We start from the raw sequence: 25,429 nt of genomic DNA, 5'->3' as shown, positions 1-25,429 counted from the left end.
TCCCTCAAGACCCAAGGTACTCCATTAATAGAAGCCATTAGGCTTCAAAAATCAAAGTGTACACAGCATGCTAGTGCAAAACCACAAAAGGATGTCTGAAAGGCTTAAAGACATAACACTGTACCAAAGAACAATAAAAAGTAGGTTTGTCTGCAATAATTTCTAAATTTGTGGAGAGCATTTATGTGCATTACAAGTTTGAAGGAGGTGAGTCAAATAAGCAAGGAAGTAGCAGGAGGATGGCTCTGTATTGTCCTAAATGAGAAAGCGCTAATGAATGAAGAAGATTACAGCAAAAGGGCAAGGACATTGCTCAAAGGAAAAAAAAAAAAAAAAAATTGATAAACCTTCTATTTCAGTTTCATATCCTTCCAGCCACTGATCATCGTGGCTGCAGGTGAACACATGAAGGAGGAAAAGAAGTATTTTACTGCTTTGCTCCAAAGTAGTTTGTAAAAACATCCTGGCAAGGTGTAACAGATTCCTAGTTTGCAGACAGCAGAGGAGGGAGCTTTAGGTGGGAGGTGCAAGTTTCTTAACCTCCCCTAATAAACTTCTGAAACATTACAGAATAGAAAACATGGCAATCGTGTTCTAGAAAGAAAATATCACTATCATATTAGCTATTAGAAAACATTGATAAATCCATATTCTTGGTTACCTACTGTCCATACGCATGGTGCAAACCTGTTCCTACATGAGACAGCTTTATTTGCAGAGTAATTCGCAAAGCTGGCATGCATTCTGAAGTTACAGAAGGAAAACAGTCATTTATCTAGCCGGCAATCTAGATTTTACTGTATCAAGAAACACTTAACTTAAAAACTCCAGTGATTCAGTAAGGAGTACAAGGACCTTCTCAAAATAGGTTTATGGAAAATATCTCACAGAATTCTACTGTTGTCAGAGTAATTACTAGCTCATTAAGGTAGCCTTCTGTATACACATCTAGGAAGAATACAGCACACAATTCCTTTAGTTTTTGTAATTGATTAGTAAGTCACAGAAGGAGAAGCTTTCAATTTTAATCAACTACATAGACAATGGAAGGAGACACTCCTGAGGAGAGATTACTATTTAATGAGGTAAAACAGCATTAATCCAAACTGAGCACATTCATTTAAATTCCTTATTTGTTTTCAAACTGACCAGTAAAAAGTAGCTTAGAGAAAAGGTGGGTGGCTATACTAAGAAAACAGTACCCAACTGAACAGACCTGGTCCTGTGTGTTTAAATGTGAACAGATAGACGTTTTTTGGGGATGGCCATAGTTCAGTTTTTCATGTATGAGATTAAAAACTTCAGGTCTCCCAAAAGACTGCAGTAGTCTCAAGACCGCCCTCCAGACCAAAGTATAAGGGAAAAAAAAGCCTAAAGTTCCTACTCACCACAACCTTTCTTACTGTGATTACAACTATAGTATTGCTAGTCAGCTTAGCCTACCCATGTTTTGCTGTCTTCTAAGAACATATGGCAATATCAAGACAGCTTCAGTAAGCACTCTTCAGTAAGTAACGTGACTCACTATTTGCTCACAACCCTTGCTATTCTTACCTCAAAGTTTTATTTTGACCAAGTAGTAGCTTTGTTCAAGGTTAAACCAATCTCTGTATTTAGGAAAAAAATAGAAACTGTTCTGGAGTGTGTGTGTATATATGTATATATTTCTTACATATATATATCTTAACTGTATACTCAAGCTTATGGGCTCACCAGAAAAGCTAACTTTCTACATACGTGCTTCAGAAGTAATACTAGGCCCAAAACAGCTTTCCTGTGTCATGAACAGTATCTCACCCTACAACCTTTAAAAAATTCAAGTTTTATCAAGATTTATCCATTATTTCTGAGCTTCAATAATAGTCTTTATTATGAAGTCAGTGACCTAGCTATGAATACACCAATACCTGAATTTCCAGACGATCCAGATGAACTTGATACTTTCACAGAAACGAATTCGAGCAAGCAGAAAACACCAGAAAAACCATTTTATTGCAACAATGTCCCCATCATCAACTGAGATGGCAAAAATCAAGTTTTAATACAATTTGCATTTCTACCTTTTTATTTATGTAAATATAAATTCAAGAGTGTAAAATAAATCCACATATAAAACACAGAAGAAACATTCTCTTTCAGTGAATGCAAAAAACTTACATACTGAATAATCATGACAAATCATCCGTTGTCCATTTTTCCAAGTACACAGGAGTGAAAGAACGCAGAAGTTTATTCTCCAAAAGCATCCTGTATAGAGTCCTTAAAGTATTTAATATTCAGTAACCTCAAATCCTTGAGCTTATAGATGTAGATTCCAAGAAAAGGCTAGAGAAACATCTCAAGCTTCAGATGATCTGAACTCCATCTAAAATAACCCATTTAAAACAAGATTATGCTCAATTCTTACAGCTGAAGCATCACAATTACTTTATTAGTATCATTATTTTGGAAAACTATTTCCTAGTAGTTTTTTCCCGCTTTTAAAATAGTCAGGAGTATTTATTTCAAATAGTATTGTTTACTTATACTGTAAATATATTGCGGAAAGTAACTCCACATGCTGGTACAACAGGCCTTCAAGAAGTTCCACTTAAACATTACTACAATGTACCTTAAAAAAAAAAGGGGGGGGGGTCTAGAGCATGAAATGCATAATAAAGAGTCAGTATTGTGGGATTATTCGTCTTCTTTCTCATCTTATATATTTCAAAGTCAATATTGGACTGTTAGACTGCATGAATATTGGCTGGTTATAAATACTTAGACTACGAACCTTTAGTTTTAGAAAAATATTTTCTCATTATTACACAAAAAATATTACCAGCATTATAAATGCATCATGCAGGGTATTTCTCCACAAGGAATGTTTTTCACTGGGTCCAACAGGCAGATTGTTTCAATGACTGTGGCTTTTAATGCAGATCATGCCAAATTCTTAATAAGCAGTGTTTTCCCTCATGGTTATGTTACAACACAGATTGAAGAAATTAAGATGTTAAAAGCAAACAAATTTAAAAAACAAGAACTGCAAGTAACTTCACAACTAGGAGAGGAAAAATTGTAGAAGGATTATTAAGTCAGCACTATTGTGGGTCCCCACAGTTGCACTGCTACTCTTAGGTTTCCAAAAGATGCATATGATTTTATAAATATTTTTGTGCTAAGAGCCATGCTCAGAAACAAAATATAGGCTAGCACAAGTCTACCTTCTTGGAGATGCATCTTAAGTATAAAATCCACTTACTAAAGTGCATTTGCCAAACAAATTCTAACTTCTACTATAACAGCTATTCCAAAAAGCAATACAAACTAAATTTGTTTAAGTTCTACCTCTACTTAAAAGCAGTAAATATAGATGACTAACATCTACATTACAATCTTGTATTGCCAAACATTGTGTCTCAATGCCATGAGCTGTAGAAATAAACAAAATGTACTGTCCTAAGCTTCCCACAACCAAGGAAGTGCCTCCACTTAGGAATACTGAAAGCATAGAATGGAGTTAAGTACAAGCAGAGCTGAAGTAAGCATTGCTTTGCTTTATATTCAATGTTTCTTTAAGGCTCTGAGAAAAGCTATTACTTTTCTCAAGATCTTTTGGCAAAAGATGCAGAAGTAGCAGGGCCATCTGACGTTCCAGAACTTGTGTTTTCATATTCCATTAAAGCCAGCTCGTTCAGTGTCTGTATACATTTATTGCACTTGTGTTGTTGGAACACATCTATACCAACATAGGAATAATGATTGCAACAAAGCCATAGTAAAATAAACTTTTAAAAGGGTCTGATACCAACATTAGAGGATAAGTGTCTGCATGTTTAAAATGTTCCCCTAATAATAAATACAGACAAATTGCTCAAGTCAGATGCACATGTTTAACAATTATTTAGCATATATAAAATTTCACTCATCCTTTATCAATACAAATCTGTTAGGGATCAAAAAGACTTACCATGCAAAATATTGATTAGTGCTGCATAATGGAATATATATTTCTATCAGAGTTAAAACAGCATTTTCAAAATTTAAAGAAAAATAGATTTTTAAAAAGGGAGTCTACTGTTGAATGCAAGTCTTCCTCGTAGCAAAGACAAGATAGAGATAAGTTACGATTTATCGCTGTACTTCAGTCTTGATGAAAGACTAGTAATAATTTGTCCACCTATTTCTTAATAAATGCTACATTTTCAAGAATAAAGGAACTATCAGTAGGCATTACTTCTACTTAGAACAAGTTACTTCTCTCTGTAATATGTCAAGTATGCTTTTAAAGATTCAGGTAAGGGTAGACTCATAATTTTCTCTCTCAGTAGATTTCGAGGAGGCTCTTCTGGCTTCAAGGCCTCACTGTGATCTTTATCCTCCTCCTCTTTATTATCATCTTCCATTCTTTCATCTTCTTCACTATCTAAAGGCTGAGGAATGAGCTGATTACCAACAAACACATAGGTATTAATCCTGCGTCTACGACATCTCCTGCGTTTTCGTTTTGGAGGAGCCTTCTGAGCAATACCCTTGGCTTTCATCTCCTCGTTTATGAAGTTTCTAAGGGTGCGTCTGATATATATTCGAGCTAGGTCCTGGAGATTCCTAACAGCACATGGAGCTAAAATGAAAGAGAGTGAGTTAGATTCACTTGGCGAAATTTCCCTGTAACAAAAACGTCTGCAAGACAGCAAGACTTATAAGAACAAATGAAATTTTAAGTACAGAAAGCAATATACAAATGAAACAAGGGTAGAGAGACCTTGGCAAACCATTTAGAATATTCACAAGTGTTCCTTACTTCAGACATACTCAGATTTCAGCTGAAGATGACTTCTGGAATATGACTGATCTTTTACAGAAAATACCTAGTCCAAAAATTAAGAGATCTTTTGACATGTGCAAGTAAAGCAGAAAAACATAACAGATTAAACAAACTTCAGGAAGCATACACCACACACTGTCATATTTTAGGGGTTTCTGACACAGTCTGGGACAAGCCGCTAGCATTCTCTTTTAAGGTTCTGCTGATAGAGAAGTTTCCCTACCATATCACATTAGTTTAACCAAGTGCTTTTCTTCCTTTCCACTTCTACTCGCTATGATTTTTCCTGTTTCTTGCTGATGAGGGAGAGCCATGTCAACTTCACAGCTGACCAACCAGGTAAATCTCCCTTATCTTTGCAGCAGAAAAGGAATTTCTGAGGTTCTAAACAAAACAAGCAAGTAACAAAAAACAAGAGGTGTTTTTTCAATGGTACATAGGTGATGATTAAGTGCTACTGAGCTGGTGGATGACCTGTCTTAGATGACCTATGGCTGGATAACTCCAAGGAAAACAAAGCAAAAATGGCACACCAAACACACAGTCTGTTCAACTTTGTCATTTTTGGTCCTACACAAAATAGAATAAGATTTATGGGGGTTACAGCAAAGGAAAATTTAGTGAAGAAATTTTCATAAAAACCCTTCCAATACACATAGCATTCAGTTTTAAATGATTAAATTTCAAACTTTTTTTTTGTTTCATATACTGACTTCAGCTACGTGCTAGCTAGTCAGAGTTTGAGACAAAAAGATGTTCATTACTGGCAATACTAGCTGCAGTTAAAGCCAACAAAAAAAGTATATTTAAGCAGTGGAAAGTGCATCTTACTAATTTCACTTTACAGGGCAACTTCCATTCCCTAATGAATTTATAATTGTTTAAATAGTGGCAAGGTAGTAGCATATTTGTATATTATTTCCTTCTTCCTAAAGAGTTTCTCACTGAAGAATTAGAGGATCCTATTAAGCTATGTACAGGAAACACTTATATTGTGTCATAGATCAAATCTGAATGCCACTGGTCCGTACTGTTTTCATCTGGAGTATGAGCATTCAGGAGTGGTAGTAAGGGAATACTTAAAAATCCTCCAGTATCTTCTAGGTAATTGGGTTGTATTAAATCATATGGAGACCAGAAAATAAGTTTAAGCCACCTCTGTACTTCACTGTTTGTCATGACACATTATCTATGACGGACTAAGTCTAACGTAAGAAACAGAATAAAAGTCTTGTATTAACAAGTGAATTCCAGGAGGTAACTTTGAGGTCTGAAAAACAAGCATTGAAGTGAAAAAAATGTTATTTTTGCAAATAAGTGATTACGTAAGTGAAAGGATCATCTGTACTTTGAAGAAAAAAAGTTAAGGTAACTATAATAAGGAATCATCCTTTGCAAGCTTACACATACCCTCAAAATTAATAGCCACATCAGTAGTTACAGGCAATGCAACCTGACATGACATCCTGGACTCCTGAATGGTTTACACTGTTTTTCATTTTAAAATCATGCATGAAGGTAAGAAGCATGTGGTTAAGTACAGGGGAATTAGTTCACATTGGTCATATGTTAACACAACAAAACAGTAGAGAAAGACTGTTACTGTCTAGTTTCTTTGCTGCATTTCAGACCCAGATGCTACAGAAGCCCTGTGTACTACTCTACTCTACTCCTAGCAGAAGTTTTCATCTCTATAACTTCCTCTTTTTAACCTCTTTATTATCATACTATCTTACCTTGGCAATGACCTGTTGGCTTTCACAAACTTTTTAAACCCCTTTGCTAACCTAACTCAAGAGCCCTGCAGTTAGAAAGCCCATCCTAGCGACTACTAAAAACAGCTAGGTGTCACTGTATTAGCTGCAGACATACATAAGCACACTCAGCTATTAACATTCTACAGTACCAGAGTAGTGTAGACCAGTTTCCTCCTTTTCAGGGGGAAAAGGAAATTTTTCTCTGGAAGACTGTCAAAGACAAACTTAATATTGACTCAGTATGTTATCTGTGCCTCATTAGAAAACAAGAACCTGAACACGAAAGGAAAAGTAGTCTGGAAAAATAAGCAGGAAACACCAGCATCATTTTAATTTGGGATATTAACTGCAGAGCAACACAGAATAGCAACCAGCACATAAACTTATCAGTGAGCTACTACTGTCCTAGACTGTATGTGACTGTTCTATCATACATCTATACAAGGATAGTCTTCCCCATTTCCAGAATAACACCAACAGGCACTCTGAAAACCCAACAAACCAAAGGGAGCCAGCACAAGTGACACTTACGCAGTCCCACAGTATCATGTTTGCCGTTGTCATTTCTGTTCGGTTGCACTAGTGGAGCAAATGAAACAGCAAGGATATTTTTACTTTCCCACGTGTTTTGTCCCGTTCTCAAGATTTGTGTTAGCTGCGTAAGAACAACAACAAAAACAGAAGTTAGTGGTTAGCTTTGTCATACTCACTATTATTGAGACTCGTATTCAAACAACAGTATTTCGATTTGCTTCAAAATGAACGTATAAAGTTTGTTCTCTGAACAGCCAGGACTTTCATATTCCTTAAGTATTTAGTCACCAGAGTACTGAAGATGGGTCTTCTGCAATGGGAACAGATGCAACAGGAAAAAAAGCCTAAATCTTGCATTTTTCCTTAAGTTTTCCAATATTTTAGGTTGGAAACAGCTTCTGGCATCCAACCTCTAACTTGTAGCTAGCTTTGTTCAAGCAAAATCAAGTAATTCAGAAGCTTTTCTAAAGAAGTCACAAAAATCTCTCCTAGGACTGAGATTCCACAGCCTCTCCAGACAAGCTGCTGTGGTATTCAACCAACTCATATCATTATGAAAAAATATTTTCCCTCTATCAAGAGAAATTATTCCTTTGCTGTAGTTTTTAAAATTATTCTTTCAGTTTGCTGTGCAACTGGGACAACACTGTTTACAATCAAATCCCACACACTTTTGGGCAGCCAAATCAGGAGGTCAGATGTTCCTGATTTTTTTCTTCAGGTTAGACAAACTGAGCTCTTTGAGGCTCTTATGTTTTACAGGTTCTAGTGTCCTAAGTACTTGTGAGGCAGAATTACTCAGTTTTAATTTTATGTCCAATTTTGGTCTACTTTTAAGCTCAATTCCATTAATTTCAACTGATGGTATCTTAGCCCAATAAATATTGGATAAAGTATTTGTGGAACTGGACGACATAGGCTACATTTCAACAACTTGGGTTTTTTTTTTTTTTGAGAATGTAGGTATATATGCACTGTGACTATTTATATGCACTGTGACTATTTTTGGAAGGTAACTAGAAAACTTATCAATTTAAGTGTCTCAGTAATTCTCTGTATTCATGAAAATATCAAGTGAGTCATAGTCTTTCTTTCTTAAATTCCCGATCAGTAAAACAGGGAGAATACTACTTACCTTTGTAAAGCCTTTTGAGATCTAAGGATGAAAAGTGATAGAAGTGCGAAGCATTATTAAAATAGTACACCTGTCTGAAAATGAAAAACGTCTAATCTAACAAGAAAAAGCAACACTGAAAACTGCTGGAAATTAATCTTTTTTGTCTCCCCTTACCATTTTCTGTTAATTATAGATATTTCATCATATTTCTCTGAAATCAGCGTTCCTGTTTTAGAAGATGGTTTTTGTTTTGAAGTGTTGACTGAAAGTGTGTGTCAGGGAAGATTTCAAAGCAGTTCTGGGAATGACGTAATATTCTTAAAACAAACTAGAACTCCACAAATGGAGTTCTAGCTACACTGAAGACAAAATGGTTTTGTTACAGACAAGCGGATTTCAGTGTTTTAAGGGGGGAGTTCAAGACTGCATTGCAAAAGACTGATTATCTGCTTAATTGCAGCAATACACTGAGTCAAGATGTCATCAGCTGAACATTAACGTAGTAAAATATACATTTTAAAACATTTCTTAAAATTAGTATAATATATAAAGATAGCAAGGGGAAATTGTCACTAAGTCACCTGATCTTCTATAGGCATTACTAAAATGCCTCCAACTTTCAACAAAATTTTCATGTAGTTTTCATGGTCTTTCTGGACTCCAGCTCCACAGTAAATCCGGTCATACTGATGACTGTCTGAAGCTATTTCCAAACAATTACCAACCACAAAGGCAGGTTCACAGAACTCAAATCTAAGGGGAAACAAAAAAAAGAGGGGACATTTCAAAATTAGGATTTTTGAGAAAAGCCAGTCCAGACGACAGAAAAGTATTTTTCAGATCTTCCCTTATGTAATGGGAACAAATAAATAAGCATGCATATTTCTTAAAAAAAAAAAAAAAAAAAAAAGTATTTTATGGAAATGCTAAATAACAAGTCATTTATTGCTTCTGTCCCATCAAGGACCAAATAAAAATTCTTGAGTTACAGTCACTGTATTACATAAGAACAAGAAAGCCTGAAAGAAACACCAGACTTCCTAACTATAAGCAAATAAATTTGTTTAAAGAAACCTTTCAAGCCATACAGGAAAGTCTCTTTAAAATAGAAGACTTGTCAACACTTGTGCAATACCCAGCCCATTGAATAAATGTGGAACCAGTTCAATTCCTAATACATTCTCCCATCCCAGCTTTTAAAGGAGTATGCTCTGTAGACTCATTTTTGTGTCACACAAATTTCCACCTTGAGCCCAATCTGGTTTTCTCCAAAATAGAATTTAATGGAAAAAATTGGACTACACACAAAGAAAGGGAATATAATATTAGTTCTGAGAAGCATCTGTTCTAATTTTCATCAGCAAATGAAAGTTACATAACTGCCTTTAAGTGGACTTGAGCATATAAAAGAAGTTGCCAAAAGTAGTCGCAAGGACTAAGTTCTCTTGGACACTGCATAAAATAGCAAAGAAAAGATGCATGGGATAGAACTTTATTTCCAAAGCTGTGTATGTTTTCTATTACAATGATATTTTCCTGACATTTTCCAGGTCTCCACAACACATTATTGCTTACATTGTTAATGCCATGATAATGTAATTTACATCTTTGTTTAAAGAAACACAACACCTCTCTATACACACACACACACACACCAACAACATTCAGCCAATAACTGTTTGCCCCACCACACAGACACTTTAAGATGAGAAGTTACAGTTGTTCATAGAAAAGAATTACGGTTTTCTTGGAAAAACCACTAAGTGAAGTCTAACACTTTGTTGTGGCATGAAGTAGTTCATAGGTCATCTGACAGTATCAAAATCCAAGACCCCTCAAATTTCACCCAGGAAAAAATAAACTTGAAGAGTTCTAAATACTTCATTGAATGCATACAGCCATTTTATTAACTTTATAGCCGACATTCAAAAGGAAATTTTGACTTGGCTTGCAGTAGGAAGTCCCAGTACAACTAACAACATTCAAATCAGTATTTCCTGCCAGGCTTCACTGTAACCAAGTTGTCACTGCTTAGGGATACGGCCCATAAGGCTTGGCTGACTCTGATCTACAGTATTGCCATTCACAAATTAAAATTCTATTAAACTAAATTTTTTGCTTAGTCTATTTTATTTCCAAGATGAGGTGCTTGACCTTGGAAATAATTCAGGTCTTCCTTCTTTGACTAGTCAAGGACAAACCCCAGAATCCTTTACCAACCAAGTAACTGAAACTCCCTTATGTGATGTATGTGGCCAACAGTCCATGTTATTTCCTCACCCATGTCCAGTGGAAGAAATGAAAACTACAAACACTGAGAAGAAAAAAAGGAAGGGGGAGTGAGGAAGAACTGCACACAACGAGGCACAGCTAGCCTGAACTGTGGATGAAATAATTTCAGAGGAAGAAAGAAGTATCTGGAAACATGTAAGGCAAGGTTAAATGTTAGGAAGAAAATTAAACCCAAAGCACTCATTACTTCACTGAAGAACTCATCTCATTTCACAAGTATGTGAAAAATTGTGCGTTTTTCAACATTCAGTGAAGATCTGACAGTTCTACATAGTTTTAATTTCAGGTTGCCTACACATGAAGGCAAGCATCAACACACTGATTTAACTTAGGTTTGAGCAAGGTACCCTTCGAAGTTTTAAGAAAGTACAATAAGAACAGGTGGTAATAAAGCACTTCTCTAAAATGCAATTTTAGATCTTATGACATTCACTGGTTCTGTGTCCTTAGACAACAGAAGAGAGCCTGCCTGCCTGCCTAACCTGGCAACTTTCACAACTTTTTAGTAAAATGCTCCTCCAAAAGCTGAGAGGATTACCCAGTATTTCTGAACTGCCTCCTCTACTAGAAGCCACCGGTCACACCCTCTGAAAACAAACACCAAATCCTCCAAGGATGCAAAACCACAAAACAAAGACCCACAAAACATTTCCCAGACACTATTTACAGACATTACTATTTACAAAGCCTGGATGAAAAAGGGCTTATAAATACAGTAAACGCTAAAAAAAGTTTTTCATATAGCTTCACAGCTTGAAGCCAGAAAGACGCTAAGTGCCAGTGACACAGATGTGGCTTCCTATTACACCTGTAAGAATCAGACAGGCTAAGCAGTGGAGACCAACTCTGCCTATAGAGGCATTACATTGTGGGTTGACCATGTTATCAGTACAAATTTGTGGAGACATGGCTTATTACCCAGACAGACAGGTACTGGTTAGTTCATTTACTTCAAAAATACCTCCTTCACCCCAGTAGCTTCAGCTAGTTCAACCCAGTTTGTCAAAAGCAGGAGCATCCTGAAAGACTTCTGAGAGCACTATGATACATGCAGTTTCCAAAGACATCTCCTTAATCCATGTCAGATGAAAAACAAGGGGGTCTACTCAGCTCACTTGGCAGTGCAATGGTAACACCCATCTAGACTACAGTGGTATGCTGGTTGCCCATTCAGATCATACAGGGTTCTAGAACTGTCATCTTTTTTCTGGGTATCAAGAAGCTAACAGCTGGTAGAAGTGGGACAAAAAACTGGAGTGGTAGCTCATCGTGGCAACACTTGAGCTCAGAAGCCAACGCCATCCATTTATACTGCCTGTAGAATTAACAGCTTTGCATGTTATGGTATGAACAGTGACAACACACCAAGAATATAGAGGCATATATGGCTGATACTTGGGAGAATTACAGACTTAAATCTAGCTGTACAACAGTCAACCTTACTTTTCCTCACTACAATACAAAATAAACCTAACTGAAGAAATTAGACTCCTTCTCCCCTCCCTTAATTTTCAACTGATTCCATTATCATGAAAAGACGCATGCACCTTAGAATCAGAAAGAATTCATAAACAAATATACCAACTTGTGGTATTCATGTAATCCAGCACCTTTGTGAATATCTTCTAGTAGAGCCTAAAATATTATTTATGAGAATTTGTCATTAACTTGCCCAAACCATTTGCAAAATGAGCAAGGTTGAAGTTCAACCTCACTGAAGCCTCCCCTCAATCTGTTAAGGGAGTGCTCTAAAACAGAAAGATCCTGCAAATAAACAGGAGTACCTGCCCAACCCTAACACAAGCTTGTTAGTCTTACTGTATGAAAATAGTATCAACCACATTGTTTTACAATGGAAGTTAACCGCAAACACAAATTTATTTCAGTCTTATTTGACACTACGTTCAACAAGCAAATTTCATTCCCATTGCCTTTGGGATGTCAAAACAGATCAGTTATTCAATCTGTTACACTGAGCTATTTCTAGTAGATTATAAACTTTGCTGGAAAGGAATGGTTTATTGCTTTAACATGTAATAGTGACAGTCACATAAGCTACCTATTAAGATGAGATAGTATTTCATCTAGTTACACACTTGAAATGGAATTATGAAAAAGAGTTAAGAAATGTCAAGTGTTATTCACCTTTTGTTGATCTCTATCAAATTGCCAGGGTAGCCTTAGAGACAACTACATAGGTAACATGAAAAAAATGTTATTGCATAGATTAGATGCCAAGAAGTGTACTGGAACAAGCCAGAGAAGTTTGGATCACACTAGGTTCTTCAGTTCAATCTGGTATTTTGATTAAAAGCAAGCAGCCAACCAAAGAGAAATTAAGAGTTCCCACTATTGATAGCATAGCAACCAGGTTTCTATGTCTGAATGAACACTTGCCACAAGGATAGATTTAATTTCACACAGATCTTGTTTAGCAATGGCCCAAGACATTCAAGTACTTTCAAGCTGAAGTGTGCTGACCTAATCTTGTCCTTTCCTTTGTATTTCTGTATTCTGTCCCCCATCCTCCCAGTATAAAAGGATTATAAATAAACAGCCACAGCACTTTGCTTTCAGGTAAGCATCAAAAATTACCTGTGGAATTTAAAGGGCATTTTTGTATTCACTACAATAGCTTAAGAGAATAATTAAGGAGTAGATTGTCACTGCATGCATTCAAGTGAAATTCTCCATAGGTACCAACAAAAGAAAAACACTACCATTCTAATAAAATGAACATCCATTTAAAAACATTTCGAGTAAAGAACTAAGATTAAGATTTATTGCTTTTGTATCCATATCCACCAATCTAGTATTTGTGTGATAAAATATTAGTAAAATATGACAATACAATAGCCTACCCTCTAATAGTTCCCCACACACATGAATTCATTTGCTGGTCCTCAGCTAACACCTATTCACACAACCCACCATTTAAGTACTTCTAACTATGAAGATGTATAGCATGTTTTTTTTGGCCAAGCTCTTCTGCCTATATGAGTGCAGGACATTATTAATTCTCATGTCTCTTGAGGATCAAACCAGAGGCAAGAATTTTTTTTAGGTAGGAGATGTTCATTTCTACAGAATCAAGTACAAGTTCAATGGACCTATGCATAAAATTATGTAATTTGAAGGAAAAACAACCTTTAGCATCAACAGATTTGTGTTTGAAGGATAAAATATATCATAAGATGCTTAAAAAAAAAAAAAAAAAGAGTACTGAGGAACTACTTAAACTGCTGTCTTTACCTAATAAAAAAAAAAATCAGTTTTTAAAACCACTATCACTCCAGCTATATTTTACACCTCTCCTATAATTCATTAGCAGGACACCACCTAATAGTATACTTCTGCTCTTTTTACTAACCACACTCATATCAGTTTGCTGCTCACAGTCCTTACAGAAAAAAAAACTTATCAGCATGAATTTAAAATTTCTGTGTATTTGTTCACCATCCATATCCACTTTCTTTGATCAGACAACTCAAACCCCTCCAAAAGGGTCTGAGATTTCAGTATCAAATGTTCCAACTGATTCACCTCATAGTCTAGAGGACTATAGTTTCACAAAAAAAAAAAAAGACTTAAACAGTAACACTCAGCAGCTCCAAAAAGGCAAAAAATAAAACAAATGACTTTTTTTTTTTTTTTACACAAAGGAAGAGCAGTAAGGCAGGTACACATAAGATTAGTGGAATTTACAGCACAGAGGCTGGCAACTTAATACTTGCTGTTTCAACTGTGATGATGCTACAGTGGAATAAGAACTCCAGAGCATCCAAAGTTTTGGATACAGCCATTCCTGGGGGTAAAGTAAAGTTTTAAAATGTTTTAATGCAAATATGCAAACAGCAGTGAATCCAGTTTAAGAACTCACAGGATGAGATTTACATTAAATTCCCTTAATATGTTAGTAAGCAGACATTAAAATGAATCTGCAAAGTGTGGAGACTCTGAAAATGTATGCTATAGACTATTTCTGCTACTGTGACAAGGAAGTAACATACTTTTGTCCTATACTATACTATACTGTTGACCACATTTTTAGCAGAAGGATCCCTCAGAATGGGGGATGAGGATGACAAATTAGATTAAGATTAGTAAGCATCTTCTGAATGATTTTCACTAAAATGAAAAACAGGCTTATCTTTTTTTTAAAAACACAGCTACAGAAGCTGGAAAATAATTATTTCTAGAAGTTATCTGGAAGGACTTAAACTACAAATAATTTAATCTACAAACTTCTGCCTCCTTCATCCATTTGTACTATAAAGATGATACTAAGAGCTGCTTCTATATAAAAGAATTTCATAAAATCTTAATCTAAATCTTACTCCAAGTACCCCTAAAATCTGAAGGAAACCTTCAAGAAGCCCTCAGATCATTTAATCAATTTCAGTTTTTAAACTGACGTAAAACTTTCTTTGAAAACCACAGGTGAAGGTCAATAGTCTCAGTTGGGCTTGGCATAATACAGCAATGTGCAACTAATGAAATTTTCCAATTTTCATGCCTTATTAACATTTTTCAACTTACTGTACTGCAAAACTAATATAGAAGTAGTATCAAACAGATTTAAAGGTGTTTATTTTATACAGGAAGCAGTTTTCCCATTTCTCAATAAATATTTCCCATGTTCTATCCTGACAGTGATTTCAATTTAAGATTAATCACTAATTAAGAAAACTACACTTAAGATTAAGAAACTTAAGAAAAGCAATGGGTAATATCAGAGAACAATTTTTAAAAAGTGTTAGTTCTTTTCTGATTAACTGAAACAATAGAGTAGCAAGACAGCAAGTTCTTTCCATCCTTTTTCGGCATTTTTCTCCATTGTTCATTCTGCTTTGTGTACGTATTCATTCAAGCTCTTTAAACAAAACTGGCTCATATATAAATGCATTTTCATGACTTGCTACTATTTCTACTGCAAAATTACACGTTACTATTTTCTACATGTACACTGTAAACATTAGAATAAACAAAAGTATTAGATCTTTGCGAAGAAATACAAGTTAAGATCTACAATAGCAACTGAAATTGTTTACATCCAGTTACAATAATGGTAGTTAGCATTACGGAAGTAGCCAGAAGTGATACTGGCATAGTTTCTATCCAGTAGTCTTTTCCCTGTACTTTTTTTTCAGCTTCCAGGCATTACTGTAGGACAGTAAGCAAGAGATATAATTCAGCTTCATTTCTGTTTCTCAGTTTTTCAACAAGATTGTCATGGTTCTTCAATCATGTGACTTCAGCTACCTTGCTTATGATTTCTGATACTCAGTTTCCTCAAAACCCATTCATTTCTGAAAACAAAACTAAGGGCTAACTTCACTCTCCCCTTCAACACTAGTTTACAGAACTTAAACTTCACAACTGCAAGTCATGATAGACAAATCATGATGGTAAAAAGTGAAAAGATATTCCTTCAGTTTGCTTCTTTAATTCCGCAGTGAATTTTAAGAAAGCTGGACTCCTAAGAAGTACAGAAGTCAAGTAAGTTTTTCACTTCAGTTTGTCAAGGCCCTATTAAATACAATGACAGATGTCTGAAAAACAGTCTCTTTCTGGAAACTATACTACTGCATACTGCAGGCTTTTCTGAAGCCAGTGATTTGTTAGCAATGCACTGAACATTTTCATCGGCTACTTTAATGTAACAAGTATTATAAATACTATCAAAACTTGCAGTAACTTAAGACTTCTAAAGAATGACATTGCCCACCATGGGACTTATTTTTTATTTCTAGAAGATATTTTATATGTAGCTTTGAGAAAACAAGAATATGGATTTCTCCAATTATCAAATACTTTAAAAATACATTTTTCTTCCTAGGTAGTACTAGACCCATTGCCATTTTTGGAGCATTCTGGCTTATAGGGTAGAGGTGTATTGCTTCCTTTTTAATGTCTCCAACTAAAAAAGGGATATTCCAAAAGCCCTTTTTTTTTTTGTTTGTTTGTTTAATGCAACTTCTAGCCTCAAAGAATCCCACTAGATTTCTTACAGTCCTATGTTCTTGGGATTACTCAACCTCAAGGAGAATTTATTCACCACTTTAAAAACACATCGTGTTTACTACTTGAAATTAAGAGTAAGTTACCAGTAAAATTTAAAATGAAAAAAGCCACAGGTGATTTTGAGATGGGATGCTTTTCCTGCTTAGATTTTTACTGCTATCATTATCCGGCTGCACAGGAAGGAAAGTGCTTTTACGTCATGTTTATATAAGGAACTTTGTTTTAACTTAGCATTTATGAAAGTGTGGTTTCAAACATTGTATCACTAGCCTTGAATTTCAAGGAAGACGAATACTTGGTTGGAAGAATAAGCTATTTTTCAATGCCCAACACAATTTATTACAGGACTTCAGAAAGAAGTTTCACCCATAACAGTTATCCCAGAAGTAGTACTAGGGTTCTTGTCACTTACCATTGAAGTGGTTTCTTTTGATCCCGAGAAGGGTTCGTGATTTTCTTTCACAGCAGGGACTTCACCAGCTTACCCAGGTTTGGTTTTTGATAGGGTGCTAGAAGATGGGCAACCTAGCCTTGCCCTGTGGCTCTCTCTCCAAGCTGGATATTCTAGGTCTAGAAGTTGACTGGGAGCAGAAAAGACAACACATTCCCCTTCAATAAACAGGTGAAGCGGGGCCTGGTACTTTCACAAATGTGTTTTAGATAGAGCCTTCTTAAGGAATGTTTTTTCCCCTTAATTAGCATGCATTCCTTTAAGGTTTTAAGCATGAAAGAGAGCCTTACACGTATATCAGACTCAGAACTTTCTTTACACCTAAAATCTTTTACACTTCAACCATGACAACACTTAAGATGCTGAAGACAGCACATCTCCTTTGCTTCTCCTGGTGAAGGTGTTACCAAATAAAACCAAGGCATGATTTTACCTCTCAGAATGAACAACTCCACCTCCATTTAAAGGGAAAATATTCTGATAGATTGGTAGGATATGGATACAGATACAAGTGATTATTGGAATTATCTGTCATTCTGAACCAGGTATCTGAAAAGCTTCCCTTCTGATGAACAGTTCAAGAGACAACAGATAGAAGGACAACATGTCCTTTGAAGAGAGCGTCTCAAACCCTTTTGTACATTTTTATTTTGCTGTCAGATTTCAGTCAAGCACCTGCCCAATCATAGAAAAATATTACATTTCAACAGCATTTTTAGCAGTAATCATTAAAAAGCATTGTATTATACTACACAGCACTGGATTATGCCTTCATAAAAAGTAGCATCAAAGCAATACTCCCTTTTATTGGAGAGGGGAGGAGTACACATCATAATGACCCATCTCCGTGCCCAATGTCAGATGCAAAATTAAAGGTGTATCACTTTAAGTGGAAGAACACCATAAATAAAGTATTTATTTAGGATCCTAGTTGAAGGTTTTCAAGGATCTACGTATAAGGTAAAACCCATTTTATTTCTGCTTCAAAAGGAGACTGCTTCAAAAATTCAGACCAGACTGAAGAATGTTATTCACAAAGAAAGAACACAGGGAAAGGAGACCACAGTTTTATAGCAACCCCCATCTTTAAAACTATGGTCAAGGAACCATGATGTGGTCTTCTGTGCTTTATCCTCTATATACCTCTTTAAAGGCTGCTGACAAGTGTAAGGTACTTTTCCCCAAAACACGCACACATCCACTGAGACAACTAGCTTCATTCATACCAGTCTGCCAGATAAAATCCATTTTCGAACAGTAAGGACACCTGCTAGGTATACACCTGTGTGCAACAGTAGACAGGCACTGAACACCTTAGGAATCCTTTCTGTTTGGTAGTCTTTCACCCAAGCACTAGGTCGACAAAATCATTAGTTCGGAAGTCAGTTCATGGATTTTTTCGCATCTTTCTTTCGCAAACCAAGATTCAGGAAAAAGTTATGGAAAAGTTACTGATTTACTGACCCAGAGCACATTATTTTGAGAAGTAGATTTAGACACAATGCACAAAATTAAATGTTTTTAATAATATATAGAAAGGACCCAGTCAATCACAGAAAAAACACAACCCCATCTTCATCAACTATATTAAAAGACAGTTAACCAGGATCAGCTATGCAGGCATGAAGTTACAAAGCCTCCCACAAAACACAATATCCAAACAGATCGGTATTATGTCATCTACAGTTCAGTTATTACTAAGTAGATTTATATCAAAAAGCACTTTCACAGATATTTTTAAGGTGGTGAGGACGGTGCTTCTATAGCCATTGCTGAGAATTTTTCTGTTGTGAAAAGGTAAATTATTGGAAAGTATATGCCAAGTGATATATGTATAAATTACTCAAAGTTTAGAGGATATTCACCATCCTGCTTCCATTCCCTTGCTGGAATCACACTGTAACTGAAGACCAGTTTAACTATCAGTATAAATAACACAACATTCAGAACAACGTTCCCATAGCCAATCCATCACTGAATTAGCCAGAAATGCATTTATTCTGCTTTGAGAACATTTACATCTTTTTAATAAAAAAAAATGCTCCTTTTTCCTTCAAACAATACACACACTGTAACATTCAGTTACTCCAAATGTAACGACTTTGAAATTTTTTCCTATTTTTTTTTTTTATAAGCTTCAAAGTGCAAACCCCACTGTTCTGCTATTTATTCATACACATAACCTAATCAGATCCATTTTGTTTAAAAAAATAATCACATATTCCTTTGGTATCCCTCCACTCAAAAATCTCCTCATTTATGGACATAAAGGTATTACCAAACTGGAAAGGCATTTCAGTCAAAACCATCTTTTTTTTGTATGTCGGAGTACACATACAGGAATAGAGGTACGCACAGGAATTCATTAGCTGGCAGTTACATCCTACTTACAGAGCCATTAATGCAGTACTAGTAACGATAGTAACGATCATGAGTAACCACAGTTCTCACTTGTATATGTATTAACATCAACTAAGGTTAAAAGCTCGTATTAAAATCAGGACAGTGATGACGACACATACTCGTATTTCATGTTACGTAAGTATAGTAATATATTCCCTGTGTTCTTCTGTAGAAAAAAGTAAAGTTCTCTAACAAGTGTTTGAAGTACAGAATTGAATACAGGTAACACTAGGACAACTCTTTGAACTAAACTTCATACTCCACACTCCTCCTTTTATGCAGGAGCAGAAGGAAGAAGGCCTATGGTTATGACCACAGCTCCTGAAGTCTGGTTTAAGGAAAAAAGTGGGCTGAACTTCAGATAAGAAAACCAAGAGCACATCAGTTCCTGAAGTACATTACAAAGGCAAGAAGATAAGACTTTTCTCTGCTCCCCTGTGAGCAAAAGAAAATGAGTAAGGACATGCAACTCTTATGCTTTACTGACAATTCAAAAAAAAAAAATCTGGATTTTCAGCAGCTACTTTATAATTAGTGCTCGAGAACATACTGTCTGTAAGAAAGTCTTATTCACTGTAAAGAGGACTAGAGGCCTGTTTTTCCTTTCACAGAGGCAGAGAGGCCAAAGATGCAGACTCTTACAGGAATGCTTAGAACTAGTAATAAATTGTTGAGTAAGTGGAACCAGTATGTTTCACAGCCCTGTAACCCTGAAGTATATCAGTAAAAAAGAGTTGTGTATCAGCACAGATGAAGACTCCAAAGTCCATCTCTTCAAGTAAAGATGAATACAATCAGATAAATTCACCTGTTTTTCATTTCTAGATCAACAGTAGTAGATTAGAAAAAAGTTAATTCTGTACAGAAAGATGCCCCGTTTTATTATAAAAAATTACATATAAATTGTCCTATACATGCAAAGACACCTACATAGCACACATCATTCTTTATATACATACACACACACACTTACCTGAATGTATATACACATACCCAGAAATGCAGTGAGATCAATTCTGTTAAGTATTACACAACAGAAATACTCCCACACTTTTTAAGTTTTAACTTACCTCATGAATTAGAGCGACAAATTGGAAGTTCTTTGTTGCAGCAACAAATACCATTTACCATGTGTGATGCCATTCTCCTCCTCCCCTTACTAAACTTGTTTTAAACTGACTGCATCATTGCAAAATAAAAACTGCTGAAAAGTGAACTAGACAAATGAGATACTTACTTATCAAAGCTATCACTGTATTTTATGAAGCTCTCCAATTTTTCCTTCGCATATTCTACCACATCTGAATGAAGCTCTATTCCATGATTTATCCCAAAAGGTCCTGTAAATAGAAACAGCAGTTTTGTTGTTTTTCTTTAAAGCACAACACAAACACATGGAACAATATTGTACCTTTTGTCTGTAAAGTACTAACATCACATAAAACACTGGAGTCATCCAATACTCTACACAGAGATAATGATCTGTAGTACAGATAGAAAGATACGAGGAAACAAGGTAAAATGCCAAAGGATCAAAAAAAACAAGGACAGAACCATGGCAAAACAGTTTTGTACAAACAACTTTCACCATAAGGATGCATAAAATCTTGACGGATGCAGAAAGCCTCGACTATATGTAGGACAGTCCAAGCAACTTCCTTTTCAATATGTTTAGTTGGAATACAACAAATTCAAAGTATGATTTAGTCTGTATTTTGTTATTCAAATTTTGAAAGGTTTTCTTATCGTAGACTTCTCAGTTCCTAAGAATTCAGAGATTTTGTATTACATTTATCTACATGGGTTCATCTATTTATTAAGTTTCTAAATCAGAAGCTCACTCCTGATTTACTCATTCAGTAATTAACTTCCACCTAGAATACTACAATTGACTTGCATTATGTTAATTCCTCACAATACTGTAACAGTTGCACCACTGCTTTCCTGCAATCAAATCCAAGTATATTTCCAAGTTAATTTGTGGGCCAGAAGGTAAAGCTTTTTTTTTTTTTTTTTTTCTTCACAGTCATGAAAGAGCTTTATGACTTATCTACAACAGGAAAGAATCTGAATCAAATAGTCACATTTGCTGTGGGGATTCTATATTTAACATGTATGCAATAGACCAGAGACTTCAGTAATGGAAACATATAAGAGAAGGGGAAGAAAAGAAAGCAAACATCAATAGCATTAGACAAAAACTTACATTTAAATCCTCTACTGCATTCTAAATCTCACCTAAATATTTGACTTAAAGATGTTATTCCAATAAAATAGAGTAAAATTTGTCTTGTCTTGGACACCAATGAAAAATAAACAGACCTAGGGTTACTGAGAAAACATTTTCTACAGTAAAAAAAAAAAAACACTAATATATGCTTCTGGGATCATTAATAATTGCAAATTTTAATGCAGTTTAGAATATTTTCTATTACAGTACCAAACAATAGATAACTATACATGCTGCTCACAAGACCTCTTCAGCATCAGCCAAGAGGTAGATACATCATCCAAGGGATGTACTTTGAACTTGTGGAAACACATTCAAAGTTGACATTCACGCCAATTTTAGTTTATTATCTATCACACAGAGAAGCATTAAATGAACACCTTAAAATATGTGCTGTACTAATGTTCCCTTGCACAGTAATAGCCTATGACATTCCTAACCAGCAGTTACACTTCTATGACACACTGCAGCATCTAATGCAAGTTTTCTTTTTATTAAAATTAGCCTCTTCACTAGAAACAGTCCCACTTGTCCCAAAACTCACAGATGTTCCTTTCAAAACTCAGTTTTAACAAACCAAAGGACTAAAGAATTGTATGTGCTGGTTTTTCCACGTTTTAAATTAAATCTGTGAATGTAATACACTACCACGTTAGGATACACCACAATAAAACTAATCTAAACAGAAATAAAAGATATAGATTTCATTCTTTCATCAGTGAAGTCAATTTCAAAAAGAGTCAGCTAATCTAAAAAGTGAAACCAACTCCTCTGTTGCTCTCCAAAGTTAGCTGGTCTCTTCCAAGGTAACTGGAAACAATTCCATCACCTAGTTTGAACTACATTAATATTTTAATGATGGCAACACAATCTCTACGGAGAGCCTTTTTTATATATAAATTTTTTAAATATATGTCACTATATTTGCAAATGTTCACCAGTTCCAACTCACTAATTTCATCTATTTAATTTTGACACTGTCAGCATGGCAAAAATACACTCACTATATTGTCAAATTGAAAGATGTCCAACTACTGTCAAAGAACACATGGTTCCGTTACTAATTACGCTACACACTGAAATTGGTTTAAAAACATGGGCTTTTAAAAATATCTGTGCTTTATATTGATCAGAAGTATACTCCTTGATAAAAGCTGCCGTTCCTTTGCTTAAAACAAAAGCAAAATAATTATTATAATTAGTGATTTTATGCAAGGAAGCAGAAAGTAAGAAAATGATGATCTACACAGCCACAGAAATCCTGCTTTTGTCACTGCAGCAGTCACTGCTACAGGCTCCTTGGCACTGCTAGAAAAGTATCAGCACCTGAACTGGCAATGTGGAAACATCTGTATCATAACTATTTTCCTTGGGGCTGTCAGCCAATCTCACCCTCTGTAGAAGACAAGCGTTTTCCATTTTTATTTCTTCAACTCCGTATATAATACTCTGAAGGAGAAGGATTCTGCTTGATAAGGTCAAACCCAGGAGCATTCAACAAGCAACCAACAACCATTCATAACAGGTTAAGTACACAGATACAGGTGCAATATATGTGATCCAGTACCTTATGTTTAAACAAAGTCCAGAAGCAATAATGAAAAAGCAAAGCGTTATACTACAGAGAAATGGATGAATACTATTGCACACTACTCTTAGCATCCATTTTAGAAAAAATAAATTAAGTTAAAATATTCCTAATTAAAATACTTTTTTCATAAATAGAAACTCTCAAAAGTGACAAAGCCACTCTAATGGAGTAGGTATCTTTGGTTTTAACTTTTACCTGTGAATGAACATTATTTGTTTGCACAATAGAACAGAAGTTTGCCAATGAACTGAAATACAACAAAAGACCATCAGAGATGCCAACTGAAGTTCGTTATATGTATTACTTGTAATTTCTACTTTTTAATCAGAGAATGAATGACAAAAACTACAGATGAACAAACCAACTATTCACACTTCAGCATTGTGCATGTATCAACATACTCCAAAACTGTACCACTTGTTACCAAGTTTTCTGCAACCAAAGAAATACAAAAAAACTCCATTTAATTCAGTCATTAAAATTACACCTGTGAAAGGTATATTCTGACATCATTATATAAGAAAAGTTGTAAAAAACAACTGATTTGCTAGCACACATTCTACATTCTCATTATCATATAGGTGTTGGGAATTTAAGCATTTTTCTCTAAGATAGCTTGGTTAAATTTAAAATTCTAAAACAATTTCTCGTTTTACCTGTTCTCCATATAGGAAGTGTATTTGAGGACAGAACAGAGAACAGTGCTAAATAAAATAGCTTTTAAAACCTAAACACTGCTCAGTCTGCAGATCTGCAGTCTACATCTCAGAACTGATTCAATACAACAAAATGATTCAACAAACATATCACGAGAAAGCTGTTTGCATGCTCATGGAGACTTATTTTTCAATTAAGTTTCTCCAAGAGATATAGCCTTCAGAAATTACTTTTTTAGATAAATAGAAAAAAATCAAAACAACCTAGAGTAAGGGTGTAAATATGGTAAAAATGCAAACTAAAATTTTAGCACTCAAATTGTTCCTCTATGCTTTTCCATTTTATGTGAAAAAAAATACTGTTTCCTTTCTCTCAAATTAAAGTTTTAGGCTATAGAAAAAGACAAACATGAATAATTGCACCTTGCAAGACACTCCGTGAAGTGTCGGTGAACATCTGTATCAGAATACAGCTTGTAGATAACCTATCATATTGTAAAACCACAAACACTCAGTTTCAAGTATAGAACTATATTTTGAAAATGTACATTTTACAGGGCCTGTATAATCTTCAAAAAAATATGCAGAAACAATGTATTAAAAAAATTCAAAGTTACCTAATATTAATCCCACCATTGTACTCAAATATCCGGTTCCACTACCCAGATTTAGAAAAGACAATCCAGGTTGAAGCTTCAGAGCTTCCATGACTTCGGAATAAATGCAAGGAGCTGACAAGTGTATATTTCCATGCTTCCAGGCCAAGTCTTTGTAAGCATTGTCCCTGTATCCTTCCAGATAATAATCACCACGATCAATTGCTCTGAAGGCTTGCTCCACACTCTCAGTGCGAATATACTGAGCTTCTTTCAAGTTATCAATTAAATCATCATTGTCTTCTCCAGCACTCACAGCTCCTCCCATGCTGAACTCCTATGGTGATTCAATTAGTTTGCAAAATACATCAGGAGGAGTTTTCCAAAAAGCTTTAAGTACGTAATGGATTCTTGGTTCTTCTTTCAAAAGCACATCACAAATGAATCCTGGAAAAAAAAAAGATGTTTACATAACTTGAGTTTCCAACAAATCAACAATGAATAAAGGGTGATAAAACATCATTAGTATTGGACCACTTCATTGAACAACCATTATAGACTGGACAGTTTATTTCATAAAAAAAAATTCTGCCTTTCAGATTCATGCCACCTCAATCCACTGCTCTTCAGCTTACCTTTAGTATGTCAACACGGCCTGTCTACATTAGCAAGCAACACAAGAGTTTATACAGACAGTGAAAACACTAAGAGCCTGTCACCTATTACTACCTAGATTTGTGGGGACAATAGCTGTCTTTGGACTAGCTCTAGACCCTTCAGAGGACTAGATGTCCAACAGCAGTTGAAGCACACGCCAGCTTAGTTATGTTTAAAAGGAGCTGAGTTTACATGCTGTGATGTCACCCTGCAGTGGGAGACAAAGCCAGGTGATTAGTGATGACTGTGAGATGCATTTCAGATACTCATTTCTGAGTTGAACCATAATACTTATGTTGATAACCACGTAT

At 35.3% G+C, this 25,429-nt stretch overlaps 1 protein-coding gene across 4 annotated transcripts in view; it reads right to left on the bottom strand.

Moving 5' to 3' along the window:
- Positions 1–1,973: 1,973 nt before the first annotated feature.
- Positions 1,974–25,429, bottom strand: part of PCMTD1 (protein-L-isoaspartate (D-aspartate) O-methyltransferase domain containing 1) — a 41,521-nt gene continuing 18,065 nt past the window's right edge. For 3 of the 4 annotated variants that reach the window (XM_082755238.1, XM_082755239.1, XM_082755240.1), the window contains 5 exons: positions 24,483–24,908; positions 20,626–20,728; positions 8,800–8,971; positions 7,099–7,222; positions 1,974–4,606 (listed from right to left, as the gene is read on the bottom strand). In XM_082755238.1, the coding sequence (XP_082611364.1) occupies positions 4,236–4,606; positions 7,099–7,222; positions 8,800–8,971; positions 20,626–20,728; positions 24,483–24,789 (1,077 nt within the window). In that variant the 5' untranslated portion in view covers positions 24,790–24,908 and the 3' untranslated portion in view covers positions 1,974–4,235. Of the gene's footprint in view, positions 4,607–7,098; positions 7,223–8,799; positions 8,972–16,946; positions 17,087–20,625; positions 20,729–24,482; positions 24,909–25,429 lie in introns of those variants that run through there. The other variant, XM_082755241.1, reaches the window with a different exon arrangement.

Source organism: Aythya marila (genome assembly GCF_965140915.1).
Source record: "Aythya marila genome assembly, chromosome: 2".
In the NCBI taxonomy this organism is placed as follows: Eukaryota; Metazoa; Chordata; class Aves; order Anseriformes; family Anatidae; genus Aythya; species Aythya marila.
The sequence above is the reverse complement of the archived record's forward strand: the minus strand, read 5'-3'. Positions and strand labels throughout refer to the sequence as shown.